Consider the following 16,712-nt stretch of genomic DNA (forward strand, 5'->3'; position numbering starts at 1 on the left):
GTTTTTTTCAAATGGTCGGTTTTTTTTAAAATTCTAAATATGATAGTCATGCCTTAGACTGTTAGAAGGGATTTGACAATGGTGATTGGAGCATTAATCAGTTTGTTTAAGTTATGTATAAAGCTCCATTTACATACTAGTACTTAATGGGTTATATTTACATTTGTATTTATTTGTTTTTTGGTCGGATGTGTTAGTATGCTGGGGTATATAATTTTACTACTGACACTCAGTATAAATTTGTTTTCATTACAAGTTGCAATTTGAACATCAACAATTCCTTAGTAATGCTGACTTACCTTTGCACCATGGATTAAACAGGATATAAATATCTTGGTCATGGGTGTACTCGAATATAACTTTCTTGTTGTCAGCCTTTTGTATAGTTTCTACTTGCAGTTGCCAGATTCCAACGTAACAAGTAGGAGGCGTGTTTATCCTAACTGTAAGTTCTTTGTCCTCATTTTTCATTATCCATGCACCCCATTCTTTTTCCTCGTCTTTGTCAGAAAGGATGAGTGTAACTCGAGTACCTTTAGGTGGCGTTGGATTATCTCCTGTAATTTGGTTTTTTAGTCATTGTTAAATAAAATTAAAAAAAAAACAACAAGTGCATAAAATTATCCGACAATAAATCACACACCTTATTACCGGCTATCAGTACGACAGATGTAATAGGTAGAAACCGATCAGAATCTGTTGTACATGACGGCAAAATCCATTTGTATTGCAATAGCAGACGCAAATCTGTTGTATACGATATCAAATATTTTAGAGGGTGTACGCCCCCCTTTGCTTGCACTTTTTTTTTTTTTTTTTTTTTGTAAAATGATTAATCAGACTAGACTTCGTGAACTTTGCCATTTTCCCGTGTATTTAATTTTTATGTGGCAATTCTTTACTTATAAAGATATTTTTGCTCGTATTTACTGGTGGAGTTGACCAGTACTTCGAAAAAACGTCACTCAGTTACTTTGAAATTCAAATTACAGTAACATATTGCTTAGGCTGAGAATGACAAGCATGACGCCTTCAAAGCGACAAAGGATTGAGCAAGAACGTATTGACTGCTATTTCACAATTCCACCCAACAGAAAGTAATACTCTATTACACTCTCATGAAAAAAAAAGTTCCACAGCAGTATTATTTACCTATGAAAACATGTTTAACCCCACACGCCCCAGCCCGTTAATAGCATTGCTGAATAATGATCCCCAGTCAGTAAGCTCTAGATAGATTTAAAGTCTAAGGTACAGACCGATTGATTTGAGGGGACAGTCTGAGATATTTTAGAGAAAAAATTCTGACCCTGATTTTTGCCTTAAAACAAAAATTCTGGCCGTATCTTTATTGAAAACAATAATCTTGTCCACTTTTTTGCTATTAGAAAAAAATTTAAACAGAATTATTTAGCATTAAATGAACATGATGAATAAAAAACGGGCGTAATTTTTTTTGGGGGTGGTTTTCATGTAAATCCCATATCTGACCGGAATGTCTGTTTTGCCAAACTAATATACTGAATACTTTTTTCAAGGCCCGACTGCAACCTGCCTGCTGGGTGTGGCCTTTATGTCTCCATTTGTCGATTTTGTCACAACTTCATTGTCATTTCAGACTCATTCGAAGCCTTTGGTTGATTTGGAACCCCTCACTTCCCTTGTCAGTTGGGTGAAACATTTCAACCAAACATTTGGATAAAATTTGCTAGTTTGTCTTTCTTGGTGTCGATCGTATTGTAAATTTCATTGAATAGCCGTATATCTTGTTTACCACAAGAAATCTGTGAGGTTATGCTAACTAACCATACAACAAACAAGAATTTAAATTTTTTAATGTCCATTTTTTACTGACAAATCCCACATAAAATATATTAGTACATAGCTTTGAATCCATCCAATCATTTTATAATAGACAATTAATGGGGAGAATACGGCATCAAAAAAGTCCAAACTTTAACTATAGAATAACCATGCCCCACGTCAGGAACCGTTAAAAAAGTGCATTTTACACTTATTCTACGTTTTTTAGCCAAAAAAGGTCCAAAAAAATTTTCTTTTATACTTTAAATACAACGCCCCCTTTCCAAAATCCTGGATCCGCCCCTGGCATTGAAGACGCATTGATGGCTCCTTGGGCTGTTTCCTGCTCTTTGTGTGTTGTTGCCTCTTAAAAACGTTCACCGATCCCATTTTTTACTCTTATAATTGTTTTGAATGGCGATCGGGAACACTGATATTATTGTATCTGCAGTAGCGATAGTCAGTAATAGGGTGTGTTTTTAGAGATTTCAAAAGAGTAGAGAGAGAAATAAAGTATTATAGTTGAATAAACTAACTGTATATTGTAAAAAGATGGAAACAAATCAACAGCTTTTTCAGGTAAAAAAAAAATAAGCATGAAAAATGAATAAAGATCAAATCAATCTAACGTGAGATATCCTTACGATTATAAAAACGATTTTAATCCTATTCTTGTATACATTGTCTGTTAGATTCTTGAGTAGAGACTCTCCAGTTCTCGTGAAGTTTGAAATATCTTACAGACTATATGTTGTTGCTTGACAAACTTGCAAAATGTGTATTGTTCATTGCTATACTGCTATAAATTTTGTTCCAACAAAAAAAAATGCCGAGTATTGTACCTGATGTTGACTCAGCAAACTTTGTAAAACACATTATTCTCGTGTACAGACTTTCTCACCTGTAGTCATTGATCAGTCGTATTGGGGGTATGTACGTGTGTGGAGGGAAACAGGGGTATCGGAAAGAGCAATGTTTCAACATAAAACAAAAATAAAGAAATCTATACAATAACATACAGGAACACGAATGTTATTTTTTTTTTTTAATTCGTATACTAATTTTCAATAGAAACAAATATCCCTTCTGAAGCAGTTTTTTCGAGCAATTCAGAATCAAACAATTTATATTTAAGAAACTATTCCTTCCTTCTCCTAATAGAATTATAAATGGTCGGTGTTTTATAACAGCCATCAAGTTTGCTACCTATCAAAACATTATTCTAATTACTTTTAGTTTATTCTATTTAAAAGGATATATGTGTATACGTCAATGAAACGGCTTTCAACATACTTCAGCATCTCACACTGTATCAGGCAAAGGGAAGCTCTTAATACCCTCATGGCTATAAACATCTGCTATACTTTCACCCCTAAACATTATTTTATAATTAAGAACAATTAAAGCCAACCACTGGAGGTTCCTGACTTAAGAAAGGCACATGGACATTTTTAACTAGTTTTAAGTAAGTACGTTTACTTTCATGCTCCTTTTTTAAATTATTCAAGATGAATTCCATTAAATGAAAACCTCAAAATTAAGGTTATAATGGATTACCGAGTTTATTTTGATGTAGTTTGTAACTCAATATTTGCAAATATTTACTTTTTGTCTAGGTCGAAGGTGTCAAGTATTTTACCTGCCAAGACAGATATCAAGTAAATTAGACGTGCTTTTTAATGGCTTATCCCTTATCTTAAAAATTTAATATCATTCATCCCACATGTACCTGTAAACTTTTGTATAAGACATGTTTGTTTAAACGTTTTAAACCTTGTTAAAGATTTTTTTAACCTTTATTGTATTTTTGTAAAATGTTTTGATAAATGCCTAATTCACAAATAAATTTCTGTATTACTATATACATATAGCTACCTCGAGGAGAAGCAAACCTAACAATGTTTAACATAAAATTGAGAATGGAAATGGGGAATGTGTCAAAGAGACAACAACATTTCTGTAATACATACCTAGATGAAAAGTATACCATACAATGATATATCGTTTGAATTCAGTTTTTGTTAGCCAAACGTTTAGTGGTCAATATTTCAGCTAACAAATACCGGGACCTTTACTATACGGTAAGGGTTTTGCTCATGATTGAAGGCCGTACAGTGTCCTATAGTTGATTACATTCTTAGTCCTGATTTCTCTGTTGGACCTGTCTTATTGACAAACTGGTAATCAGTTAATAGTTTGATAAAAGTTCCACAGAAGGGTTCAACCATAATAGAAGACGAGAACTTTCGACAGGATTTTAAGATGTTTTGAAAATTTATAGACTTGTTTTGAGGAGTCTTTAACCTGCATAGTGCCAATATCCTTCCATTGATTAAATGACACTATCTGAAAGTACTTGACTATGTGTTTTTACATCCCGTAGAACAAGCTCTCCATGGTTGTAGTTGATATAAGGGAGATAACTGTGTTCTTTCTCATTATCCTTGACGTTTGTTTGATCTTAAACAGTATGTACGTGGCAAGTAGTTAATCAGAATTTTCATAATCAAAACTGAAAAGTAATCACAATCATCATCAAATGTTAACATACAGTTTGCACAACACGACATCAGAACCTTTGAATTCAGGTTCTATTGATGGAAAATCAGTATTTGCTCAATATTTGATCATATTTGGCATTCGTAACTTAATTAGAGACATAAGGACTATTGAGAAGCTAAATTGGTAAAACTACATTATGTAGCACATATATAGTCACGACATCTTTACCTGCTAGGAAAACTAATTTGAGATCATCTTTCTTCGGATCATAGTCTTTGTTAAATGCTATGGTTATGTCAAATGGTTGTCCACGTCTCACAACCAAATCTCTTCCAGTCTCGCTTATATGATATTCATCAGTCACGTGATCTTTGCTGTTGTTGTAGACGTTAAAATCTATGTCCTCCACCTGAAGGTCTTGGCTGACTGGGGGATGTTGAACTGAAATGATTATTATTCAACGAAATTGTAAAAAACATTTTGGTGTTATTTTGCTGCTGGGTTGCTGCTTAACCGCCATTTACAACACATCTACTTTTATTTATATAAAAACGACAACCAAAAAGGTTCTATGTGATTATGAGGAAATCAATAAGTTTAAGAAAAGTGATAAAAAAAAAATCAAAGTTCTACTTTAACCAATCATCAACTTTATAAAAAAAAACAAGAATGTGTCCATAGTACACGGATGCCCCACCCGCCCTATCATTTTCTATGTTCAGTGGAACGTGAAATTGGGGTCAAAACATCATATCATAGGGAACATGTGTACTAAGTTTCAAGTTGATTGGACTTCAACTTCATCAAAAACTACAATTGTGTACCTTGACCAAAAACTTTAACCTGAAGTGGGACAGACGGACGAACGGACGGACGGACGAACGAACGGACGGACGCACAGATCGAAAAACATAATGCCCCTAGGTGGAGCATAAAAATACTGAACTCCAACTAAGTAAATTCAAAAACGTAGAAGTCCATAAAACCTGACAAAACCAAACGCTTAACTATACGATCAATCAAAGGAACGAGTGGGAAACAACTGTCACTTTCCGGACTTGGAAAATGCGTTTTCCACAGACAATGGTGGCTTTAACCTGGCTTAAAACATATATACCACAGTACCGTAAGTTTAATAATATCAAAAGTATCTTCCGAGTAAACAACAATCAATATCAATTAGAACATGTAGGATTCATTATAAAACATGCACAATCAATTGATATGAAATTCATAGGAATTACATGTACCACCCAAATAAAGAAAAAAAACTTTAACAAATACGTTTTAATTTGTAACACGAAACAAACAAGGGATTTTTACCATTTACACGAAGCTTATAACATACAACAATAACCTGTCACTTTCGTTATAAAAATATAGTTTTATTTCAAATAATTATTTTGTATAGTCAACACATTCAAAGGATAATTCAGGATCGAGCTACATACATTTTGTAACCAAATGTACCGCTGGGACGTCTGCATGGCCAGTGTCGAATGCATATTGTTCTTGTCAGTAACAAAATTTATAGTACATCGGTCAGACTAAATTTAAATGAACACACCAATAGAAGGTTGCCAAAACAAAATAATGATGATAATGTGTCAGTATGTTGTTTGTTTATATTACAAATTGCAAAACCGCGTTGACCAACGTATTTTCGGTAAATATACAAACTACGTACATTGTCAGATATATACAAGTATTTCTTTATACGAGCTTTAATAACATCGGGTAGAATAGCGAGCGTCTTTGAAATGTTCTAAAGTATCGTAAGGAGAACAAGGATATCATATGTTTTCCGGCAAAGTACTTTGTTTTCTCCTGCAAATTAACATTACGGTAAATGTTCACTTTTTGATTTTCTGTATCTAATTTAGGGAAACTCGGGCACAGCAGAATAAACTCAAAAGAAAATATGAAATGAACAGTAATTTTCATATCAACAGGAGACGATATCCAGGGGACAAACATACAACACAATGGCCAAAAAGAAAGCCCAGGAAAATACGAACAAGCCTACAAAAGATAACTCTATACAGAAAACTGAGGATTAAGCAACACGAACCACCCCCCCACCCCCCCAAAAAAAAAAACAAAAAAAAACAAAAAAAAAAACAAACAAACAACAGGGGTGAACTCAGGTGCTCAGGAAGGGTAAGAGTTCCTGACCTATTAGTGGTACCTTCCGTTTTAATCATAGCAAATGAAAAGGCTATAATCTGTGCTGTACGAATGTCGGATAAGTTAACTTGTACATCTATATTGAATGATTGATGAATGGAATCCACAACTCTTCAATGAATGAAATTTACTTCGCTTGTCATTGGATATCGATTACAATTTTCTTACATATAGAGTGTGAATATTAACAATTTTACACTTTCCCATTCATAACTGATTCTTTTTTTTTTTTTTTGCACAGAATTTAAAGAAAAACATTGACATCAAAACACTTTAATATGTCTATTGAAGGAGTTATAAATATTCATATCACCTTTAAATACAACACTAAATAACTGTGTTTATCAAGAAAAATACGATTTAAAGTTTGCATTTTGATTAAAATTTGTCTCAGCAGGGTTGAAAAAATGCAAATTGCGTATCTAAAAGTGAAAAAAGTGTTAAGATATAATCTGTTGCCAGGTAAAAGTGCAAATTTTTTACGAAATACATGATAAACATCTACGTAGGAGGTACATTTTTGTAACATTAAATGACAAGTTTTCTAAAGATTCACGTAAGGATTACTTAATCGCGTAGCATTCAGCCGATTAACACATAAGCAAACCGGTTGTGTTCAATTTAAAAGTTTTTTTTAGGACATTTACATATCACTTCATGACAACTTAGGTTAAAGATCAGACTTTGATGGAAAAAATAAACAAGTGCGAATGCATTAAATCGAATTCAGAATAGTCAAAATAAATTTTAATTTAATTTGCAATCTTTCGGGTTACTGACAATATATTTGGTATCGAATTCAGAACAGTGAAAATAAATTTTAAAGTTATTTGCAATCTTTCGGGATACTGAAAATATATTTGGTATAGAATGCACTGCAAACAAATAAAAAAGGGGAGATGAATCAACCAATTTGGTATCATTGTATACAAACTAAAATACATGTATAATTTACCCGATCTGTTACGGTACATGTATATAATAGCGTATATATCATACATGTGCCTAAAATACCACTGCCTAAAAAGCAAGATCAAACACGTTTTACAAAATTCTACCACCAAATCATACGAAGGTTATTTAGTCTTACTGCAAGTTGTCAATTGTTAGTTATGACTTTTTCTTATCATCCAAAGTTGCTTAAAGATATCAAGTATTGGAAACAAAATTGCAAATATTATTAAATGTTAATCCAACGTGATTACTGTAATATCGAATTTGAAGAAATCGAAATAAAACATAACCTGAACATTCCCAGTTGTTAACAAAAAATAGTAAACACATGCATGGATTTGGTCTTGTTACTTGCTTTTGTACTATTCCCAAGACTACAGCCACACCAAGTGTGCTTTGGTAATGTATGTGTTTCAAATTATCTCAGTTTTCATGAATAGGACCAATTTGCCCTGAATTTAATTAACACTTTTCATAATGTTTTTATTAAAATCACAGAGTGCGTGTATTGATAACCTGCAATTTTGAACGAGTTCAGCGAATGTTTTTCAAAAATAAACGAAACGAGATTAACATTCTAACAAAACACAGTAGTTTTATTTAGAGATAGGCTGTATATTGTCTTTTAGATGCATAATAATTAATTTTGATTTGAATTGAAATAATTTTATTATTCGGTGCAAAGTTTTACAAATAAACTGTTGACACAGAGATATGTCTCTTCTTTTTGTAATTTTGATTGTATAAAGCAAATGTTGAAATTAAAATGGTAATACTTTTAAAATGTAACCATTCAAAGTCAACGAACCATGACTGAAGGTGCAGGGCCAAGATTCAAATAACCTCTGTGGAAATTAGAACTGTCAATGCTAATATCGAAATAAACTATTTTGTACACAAAATTCATGTAAATAAAGCGGATAAACTGTACGGCGAATTGTTGTTTACTGTACGGGGATAAGAATACTTTTAGGTACTTTTTGCTGTCATTGTTTCTTTGCTTCGGGGGTAACTATATCCGGTGGTGATGCTACACAGTGATAACGAATTACCGTTTTAAACACTTAGATCATTTCTAAAAAATGGCGAATTTTATTAACTAACATTTTCTGTGCATACGTACATGTGAATTAGAAATTTTAGAAATCAATGAAAAAGTGTAAGAAACTATAAGGGAACTTTGTCTTATGCAAAGGCCAGACAAACCCATGTAAAACAATATAATAAAAAAAACAATCAATTATTATTGTAAAAAAACAAAAATCACACCAAATAAAACAAAACATTCAGCGACACAACTGAACCAAAAAACTAAGGCTTTACTAAGCGATTACCTGCTGTTCGTACCGCTGATCTTCTACCATGACTGGTAGTTGATGTTTCTGGTTCACTGTTTGGTTGTCGATATCTATTTCCACGGCGATAAATAATCTCAGAAAATGTTCGAGATATTGAATTTCTAGGTGTTCTTGAAATCCTGCTATACGTTACTTTGTATCCAGATGTGGTACCATTGATATACATTCTCCTCATGTTGTCAATAATTTCTGTAAGTACATGTTCAAATTATTTTTTTTTGTATACGTCAGTCAATTTTGACAAAACATAACTATCGTTCTCCTTTTACACGATTGTAGGCCGTACGGTAGCCTACATTGCTTACATCCACTTCATTTGAAATTTGGTGGATAAGTGTCTCATTGGCAATCATACCACATCTCCTTATTCTTATATTGAACAGATAAACAGTGTTATTAAAAGTGTCGAGACATATTCGAAATTTAACGAAATATCGTTAGATAAACATTAACTTTCGATTAGGTGCATTTTTAGAAATAAATGAATTCTTGTTTAATGGAGAAACAAAAAAACTTTTTTGATAGGAAAATATGGATTTTTACAATAAAAACTAAAAGAAAAGCACTAAGTTTTGATATTTAAAAACCCATGTTGACAATCAAGCAAAATAGACTTTGCATGTTCATCTATGCGATTCATTTGATGTTTTCTACCGCGTATAATGTCAGAAAAGAACCGTAATAGAGAAATGAAAATTCACGAGTTTAAACTTCTTCAAATACTTTAGTAGAATTACTTTTAAATGTCACCTGGCGTGGGCAACTGGTAATAATTATCATTTATGTATTATCATAGGAATTATTCAAATACATAAGAGACGTTCCTTGATTGATTAACTGTCGTGTCATGGGTTATGTTGTACTTTTAAATGATTCTCTTCTGGATCACACAGTGTCATATTATACACTGTAGGAACAAGTGAACATTGATAAGTCATCTTATATTTCATAAAGGGTTTTCTACATTTGGAAAACAATTGTCAATAATCGTTCTATTAATCGATTTATTAAACAATTGAAGAGCGGAAATACGGTAGCCATATGATATTTAATAGAAAATTAAAAAAAAAAACAGTTTCATTAAAACGCACTGACGGCATGCCATAGGTATTGCATTGATAAATCCCAATACAATAAATTTTGTAATATGGGTACACAGGAAATCTTTGCTAGATATTAAACATAGACTTCATAGAAGAAATTTGACATTAAGTATTTTATGATACTTTTGACCTGTATTGACGACTAATGATACTTTTGACTTGTATTGACGAATGATGGTACTTTTGACTTGTATTGACGAAAAAGGCACACAGAACAAATTCAAATTATTGAATTTCAACTACACCTTTCAATGAGGATAAAACTTAAGACTATCATTGACTATTCTTTTTTCTCTTTTGTTTGAATAAAATTGAACACTAAGATTGTTTGAAGATGGAACAGAGTAGTTGTCATGAATGCAATGAAATTACTCTCAAATATTGGTGAAAAAAAACATCTGGAAAGTCTATAACCTATTCTCTTTTACAAAAGCTGCTTTGTACTAAGCTGAAAAGCTTGGTCTTGTTTCTATTACTTTACACTTCTAGCTCCGAAACGATGAGACTTTGCTCATATCCTGACAAGCTGCATCTTAAGTGGAAAGAGAGCAACAACCAAATTAAAAGTCGTTGATTTGTCCCAGCTAGAAACGGAACGCATGACCTCCCGCATTCAAAGTAGTCCGGCAGATTGGTGAAAAAATTGTGGGTTTGATGATAAAAGCACCAAATTTCGCATGGTAGTAGTTTTGGGTGTTTCAAGCAATATTAGCTATGGACCCACCTTGAAATTTCAATATTGCTGCTATTTCCAAGATGGCCGCCATAAAATATCAAAATCAACATATATCACTTATATAAGGTCACATTTAAGGTCAAATTTGGCATGGTAGTAGTGCTGGGTTTTCAAAAAATATTAGCTGTGAATCCAACTTGAAATTTTAATATGGCGGCTTTTTTTCCAAAATGGCCGCCACAAAATATCAAAATCAACAAATATCCCTCATACTAGTTCAAATTTGTCATTTTATTAGTGCTAGGTGCTTCAAACAATATCAGCTATGGACCCAAATTGAAATTTCAATATGGCGGCTATTTTTAAAGATGGCCGCCATAAGATATAAAAATCAACAAATATCCCTTATAGAAGTGTTTTATTTTGACGTACCTGCAGTAAAACCTAAGTGCCCTATAATACCAAGTGCATGCCACATTTATATGCTGCACTAAAGACATCCGTCAAAACATTAATGAGGAATGTATAGAATAAACTCATCATAGATACCAGGATTGAGATTTTGTATTTACGCCAGAAAATCGTAACTACGGTACCATTCTTGCAGAACAGTAGTCAACAACGAGGGATCACTTATAAACACTGACTTTATTCCAATATTTAATTTAGACTTAACTAGAATGTATACTTCTCGATTCGAACAGTTTTCTTTATGATCAATTGGAAGAGGACATAGTAATGATCTAATAAAAAACAGTAATCTCAGGCTTGCCAGGCCATTAACAAGGCATTTGCATGTTTAATGATTATTTTGGTGTTGCATTTAAATATGCAACAGCAACAATGTGTTTGCATGACAACGGTATTTGAAAAAAGCTGCACATGCTGGTAGTTCGAAAAGACATGATGTGGGCAAAAGTTTTTTCCACAGTCATTAAAACATTAGTTAATAATCCTTCGGCCAAATATTCAGATGCCGTCGAGTTATTCTATTGAGGCATATACGACGCTATCCATTTCAAAGTTACTTTTGTGTGTTTTTCTCTATTCTTCTTTAATATTACATTCAACTGAACTAAACCAATCTCTTAATGTATATATGCCTTCTTATGAATGCTATGACCAGAAAAGGAAGTTCTAAATAACCAAAATGTACAGTTCACGTTTGTCATTTATAAAAGATTCAATTATCCACGTATCTACAATACCAGAAGATTCCATCTTTGAATCATTCCTATATTGAATATGTGGTTCCTCCCTCGAATCCTGGTGGTTTTACAACAGCAGTCGTGGCCAATATTGACAACAACAAGAATTCATCTACGGCTAAATAATCGTTACATTCAGCATCTTCTAAGTCTAACTTGGCAAATTCGTCATAATCTTATGCTTTGAAATATTTGCATTTCCCTTATAATCTGTGGTACTTTCACCTATATGTTATGCGCCATTACAACTGTTCGTATTATTGCTCTAACTTAGTATATGATATATATATATATTACTATAGAATAAGATAACCATGCGTTTCATACTTACATCTTATAATTACCGTTTTATGGACATGCATTCTGGTCAATTGTCTAATCAGAAATACATACAAACCAACCTGGTACAATTAGTCAATTGTGCAACTCTATCCTTACATGGTATAAATAAGTTAACAAAAATATAACACAGATGGCTTGAAGCAGATGATAATGAAACCATTAAAAATGTCTGGACATCAGTCCACGAATATAGAGCCAAAACAAATGGTCATCCGCCTTTATATATCAGTCTGCATTGACCAATGTTTCAGGAAGAGATCAAATCTATCACATCGATTCGAAATTCCATGAATACAATTCAACAATGTGTTATTTTTTTCCGAGACATGTATCAATTATCACTTGTCATCAATCTTTTTGAAAAAGCGAAATAGTGTGACTCGGCATACATATTCTTGCAGAACAAAGAATGTTTTTGTTTTAGGTATTCATATAGAAATTGAATCGTTGAGAATCTTATGTGATTGGTTAGAAAACAGTGGTTGAACAAGTGTTAAATTAGGGAAACATAGTAATTCATGAATAGCAGATTCTGTTTTAGAGGCTTTCATGCATCATAAACAAGCCATTTCCATGAAGTTAAAGTAGGTGTACTTCTCATTCTTATGTAAGGATCCTGACATAATTTTTACTGATGATAGAAACCCTGATGAGAACTGTGAAATATTCAAAGAATGGAGTAACAAGAGGGGAATTAAGAGTCCACATAACCACAACTGGTCTGTAACATTACAGATTGAACTGGACATGTTGATGTGAGATCATTAAGAGAATGCTCAGTCTGGGTGCATAAAGATTTCTTTATACTGCGTATTCATTGATTCATTGCATTTTTCCTTCCATATTATATATATTCCAAATATATTAACTATACAGTTTAAATGTTGCAAACGGAATTTGAAAATATAAATGTAGATTAAACCCATGCGTAGAATTACACACTTGTAAAATGAGAAGGTGGGGCAATCAGATTGACAATAAAGATATAACTACAGCATTTAATGTTGTTTTGTCTAGAAATGGCCATAGTAATTAACAAGTTTCAATCCACCTTTAAAATGATTTAACGTGATCAAGTAAACCACATGATGTTCTACACCAGGAACGTTTTAAAAGCAAACACACAACATTCTCAAAGCATGTGAAAGATTAATGCTGGGAATGTTTCGCCCTTTGATCCTGTTACTTAAAGGGACTGTGGATGGCATATGCCATATGGACATTTATCAAAAATGTATCAGTATTTTGTAATGAACTAATAAAATGTGGTTGACAGATATAAAACGAATGTCACGGTAGATGAAGTTGCGCGAGGACAATTGTGTTATGTAAAGACTAAATGGACTGTCCTTAAAAAACATGTTGAAGACTGCATTGAAAAAAATGTTGTAATTTAGATGATAAAAAATATCGAGAAGATATGAATCCATCCCATCGAACTAGGGATAAAGGATACTACAGATACAGTTAAGTCTGCCTCATATCTTGACTTACATCTAGAAATTGACAATGAGGGTCGGTTAAAAACAAAACTTTACGACAATAGAGATGATTTCAGCTTCCTAATTGTGAACTTTCCATTTCTATGTAGCAACATTCCAGTAGCGCCTGCATACGGAGTATATATCTCCCAATTGATACGATATTCCGGACTTGTATTTCCTATCATGATTTCCTTGATAGAGGATTACTGCTCACAAGGAAGCTATTAAACCAAGAGTTCCAAATGGTGAAGTTGAAATCATCCCTTCGTAAATTTTACGGACGCCGTCACGAGTTGGTTGACCGTTATGGAATAACCGTTTCACTGATGATATCGGATATGTTCCTTATGTCGTAACTACAAACCTTCCCTTTTCACAACTGTGACCTACCGAATTAGACTATTTACCGGATTTGTGATAACATAAGCAACACGACGGGTGCCACATGTGGAGCAGGATCTGCCTACCCTTGTGGAGCACCTTAGATCACCCCCAGTTTTTGGTGGGATTCGTGTTGCTTAGTCTTTAGTTTTCTATGTTGTGTCATCTGTACTATTATTTGTCTGTTTGTCTTTTTATTTTTGGCCATGACGTTGTCAGTTTGTTTTCGATCCATTGGTACATGTAAATTATAAAAAAACTTGACTAAATGTGAACATTTGAAATGAAATAATGTTTCCCATGCCTATACGATGGATAAACAAGACTTTCACTGTTTGACAAAACAGACATTGAAAAATAAAGAGAAAATTACACAACATTGAAAGCATAAACAAAACTAGTCCCTTTTTCATTAAAACTAGGGGTATTCGTAGGTGTTCCGGAAGGGTGTGTAGTTTCTGGCCAACTGGAAGCACTCGTGATGCTACCATGATTACCGTTTGCAAGTAGAAATTTGGTCATAAGTCGTTTTTATTGATCATCTTGATGTTCCCACAATCGAGGAAAAAGAAAGAATTGTGGCATGGAGAAGTAAATTATATTAATTATCATTTGTGACTCAGATGGTATCTAATGGTCGAACAAATCCTGATGGCGTCCTGAAAACGTTCGAATGTTTCCATTTATAGGATTTTGATTATATGTTCTTACTAGCAGCGTCCATATATCATGGAAATACAATCCCTAGAATATTACTGTAAAATGCAAATCGATAGAATATAAGCAAATATTTGTCTTAGTTTTGTTCATTTTCACTTTTTGGCGGCTTTTTTGAAATTTTCCGCCATTTCAAAAAATAAAATAAAAGTCTAATATAACGTCATGACATACTAGAAACGTTGGATTACATTTTATATGTTTTTAAAAGATTTGGTTCGAATATTATTTTCTATTAATTAGACATGGTTGTAATATTTAGACTGATTGGCAGACATCTTGAAAATGACCGCCATATTGGATTTTTCAGAGTGGGTCCATAGCTTAGATTGACTATCAAATATATATCTACTATTGTGCAAAGTTTAATGCTTTTATCATCAAACCCACAATTCTTCTAAAAATATGCACGAATCAGGTGGACTATTAAGGAGAGTTCTCAATACATAGCATTTAAAATAATTTTGACATTTCACACATTTAATGTGGCATATTTTTATAATCGAAAAAAAACAGCGGAAAAACTACTGGTGATACCGCATATGACGTTTATGCATTTAGAACAGGAAATTGTGTAACAAATTTGCACACGTCGTCTTATTCAAATAAATTAGATTTATCAAATGCAACTTGTCATTTACTGTAATTTAACACGTAACTTTTATTGTTAACTGTATTAGAATCCAGACATTTACATGTAAATTGGAGCTCTAGAAAACTTGTAAAACAGTTATGATGAAAGTCACTATTATAACATCGACACAACATTTTACGTTCAGTAAAAAACATCAAACTTCTTTGTTTAAAACCTTGTGAATCATAGTAATTGATACAAACAGTGTGAAGATTTTTGGTTAACATGAACGCATTTATAAACCTTAATAATTATACAATAATTACATTACATGTACATTTCATTATAATACGTTATTTTGATTAGCTAACAGCAATCTCGCGTCATTCTGATATTAACCTTCATTTCAAAATGAAATGTAACATTCATGATGACACGAGCTTCCACAATAAAATGCACAGGTAAATAAAAGAAGAACTTGATAGAAATCGTGTTTTCATGATCCTAGCCAAAAACATGTAATTATAAGTATTGAATGCTTCTTTTAGTAATTTTATAGGGTTGTAAAAGCGTTGACCGTGCGCACATTTTTAGAATGAAGCGCTTCCTCGCTTCATACAAAATGTACTTCGGTCAATGATGTACCCCATTGTTTGACATTTTACCTATAACATGTGTATGTCTATTTGTTTTGTTGACACATTGTTGTCAAAATAATTAGATTCTATATGACTGTCATACAAGTGAGAGGTTTAGCTAGCTATAAAACCAGGTTTCACCCACCATTTTCTAAATAAGGAAATGCTTGTACCAAGTCAGGCATATATCAGTTGTTTTCCATTCGTTTGATGTGTCTGAGCTTTTGATTTTGCCACTTGATAAAGGACTTTCCGTTTTAAATTTTCCTTGGAGTTCGGTATTTTTGTTATTTTACTTTTTATCAATCATTATAAAAGACATTCTTTTTATATCTATTCATTGTGGATCTGATTTTACTACTAGTTAGTCCATTTTATAGTAAGCTGAACGATACTTGAAAATTATTGAAAGATTACAACTACTAAGTATATTACTCTATGTGAAACTGCATTATGAATAAGTACACATTCAACGGATTTAGTGTAAAGACGTCATAAACAGTCAGAGAAAAACATGATCTTGTGCAAAAGCTTATTTAGTCTTTTAAGAAGAATCGTAAACATTGTAATTGAATCATACCATTCAAACAGCTTGATTAGGGATATTGCCCTAACGGTTCTGACGGGAATTTTTAAAAGCAAAGCTCTCCCAAACAACCGAAATACGTTTAACGACTTATACAAAAATCAATACAATGATATGCTTTGACAAGCTACTTGACCGTCCAATATTTTCTTTAAACGTATTATTTGAAACTACATTATATTTTTTGGTGAAATTATAT

The 16,712-nt window shown here is 32.7% G+C and overlaps 1 protein-coding gene across 5 annotated transcripts in view; it reads right to left on the reverse strand.

The window, feature by feature from the left end:
- LOC127702315 (hemocyte protein-glutamine gamma-glutamyltransferase-like) overlaps positions 1-16,712 on the reverse strand; it is a 51,814-nt gene that overhangs the window by 17,341 nt on the left and 17,761 nt on the right. For all 5 annotated transcript variants that reach the window (XM_052206452.1, XM_052206454.1, XM_052206455.1 and 2 more), the window contains 3 exons: positions 8,781-8,993; positions 4,534-4,746; positions 300-557 (listed from right to left, as the gene is read on the reverse strand). In XM_052206452.1, the coding sequence (XP_052062412.1) occupies positions 300-557; positions 4,534-4,746; positions 8,781-8,979 (670 nt within the window). In that variant the 5' untranslated portion in view covers positions 8,980-8,993. The remainder of the gene's footprint in view (positions 1-299; positions 558-4,533; positions 4,747-8,780; positions 8,994-16,712) is intronic.

The sequence above is a fragment of the Mytilus californianus genome, unplaced genomic scaffold, assembly GCF_021869535.1.
Source record: "Mytilus californianus isolate M0D057914Y unplaced genomic scaffold, xbMytCali1.0.p SCAF_5, whole genome shotgun sequence".
In the NCBI taxonomy this organism is placed as follows: Eukaryota; Metazoa; Mollusca; class Bivalvia; order Mytilida; family Mytilidae; genus Mytilus; species Mytilus californianus.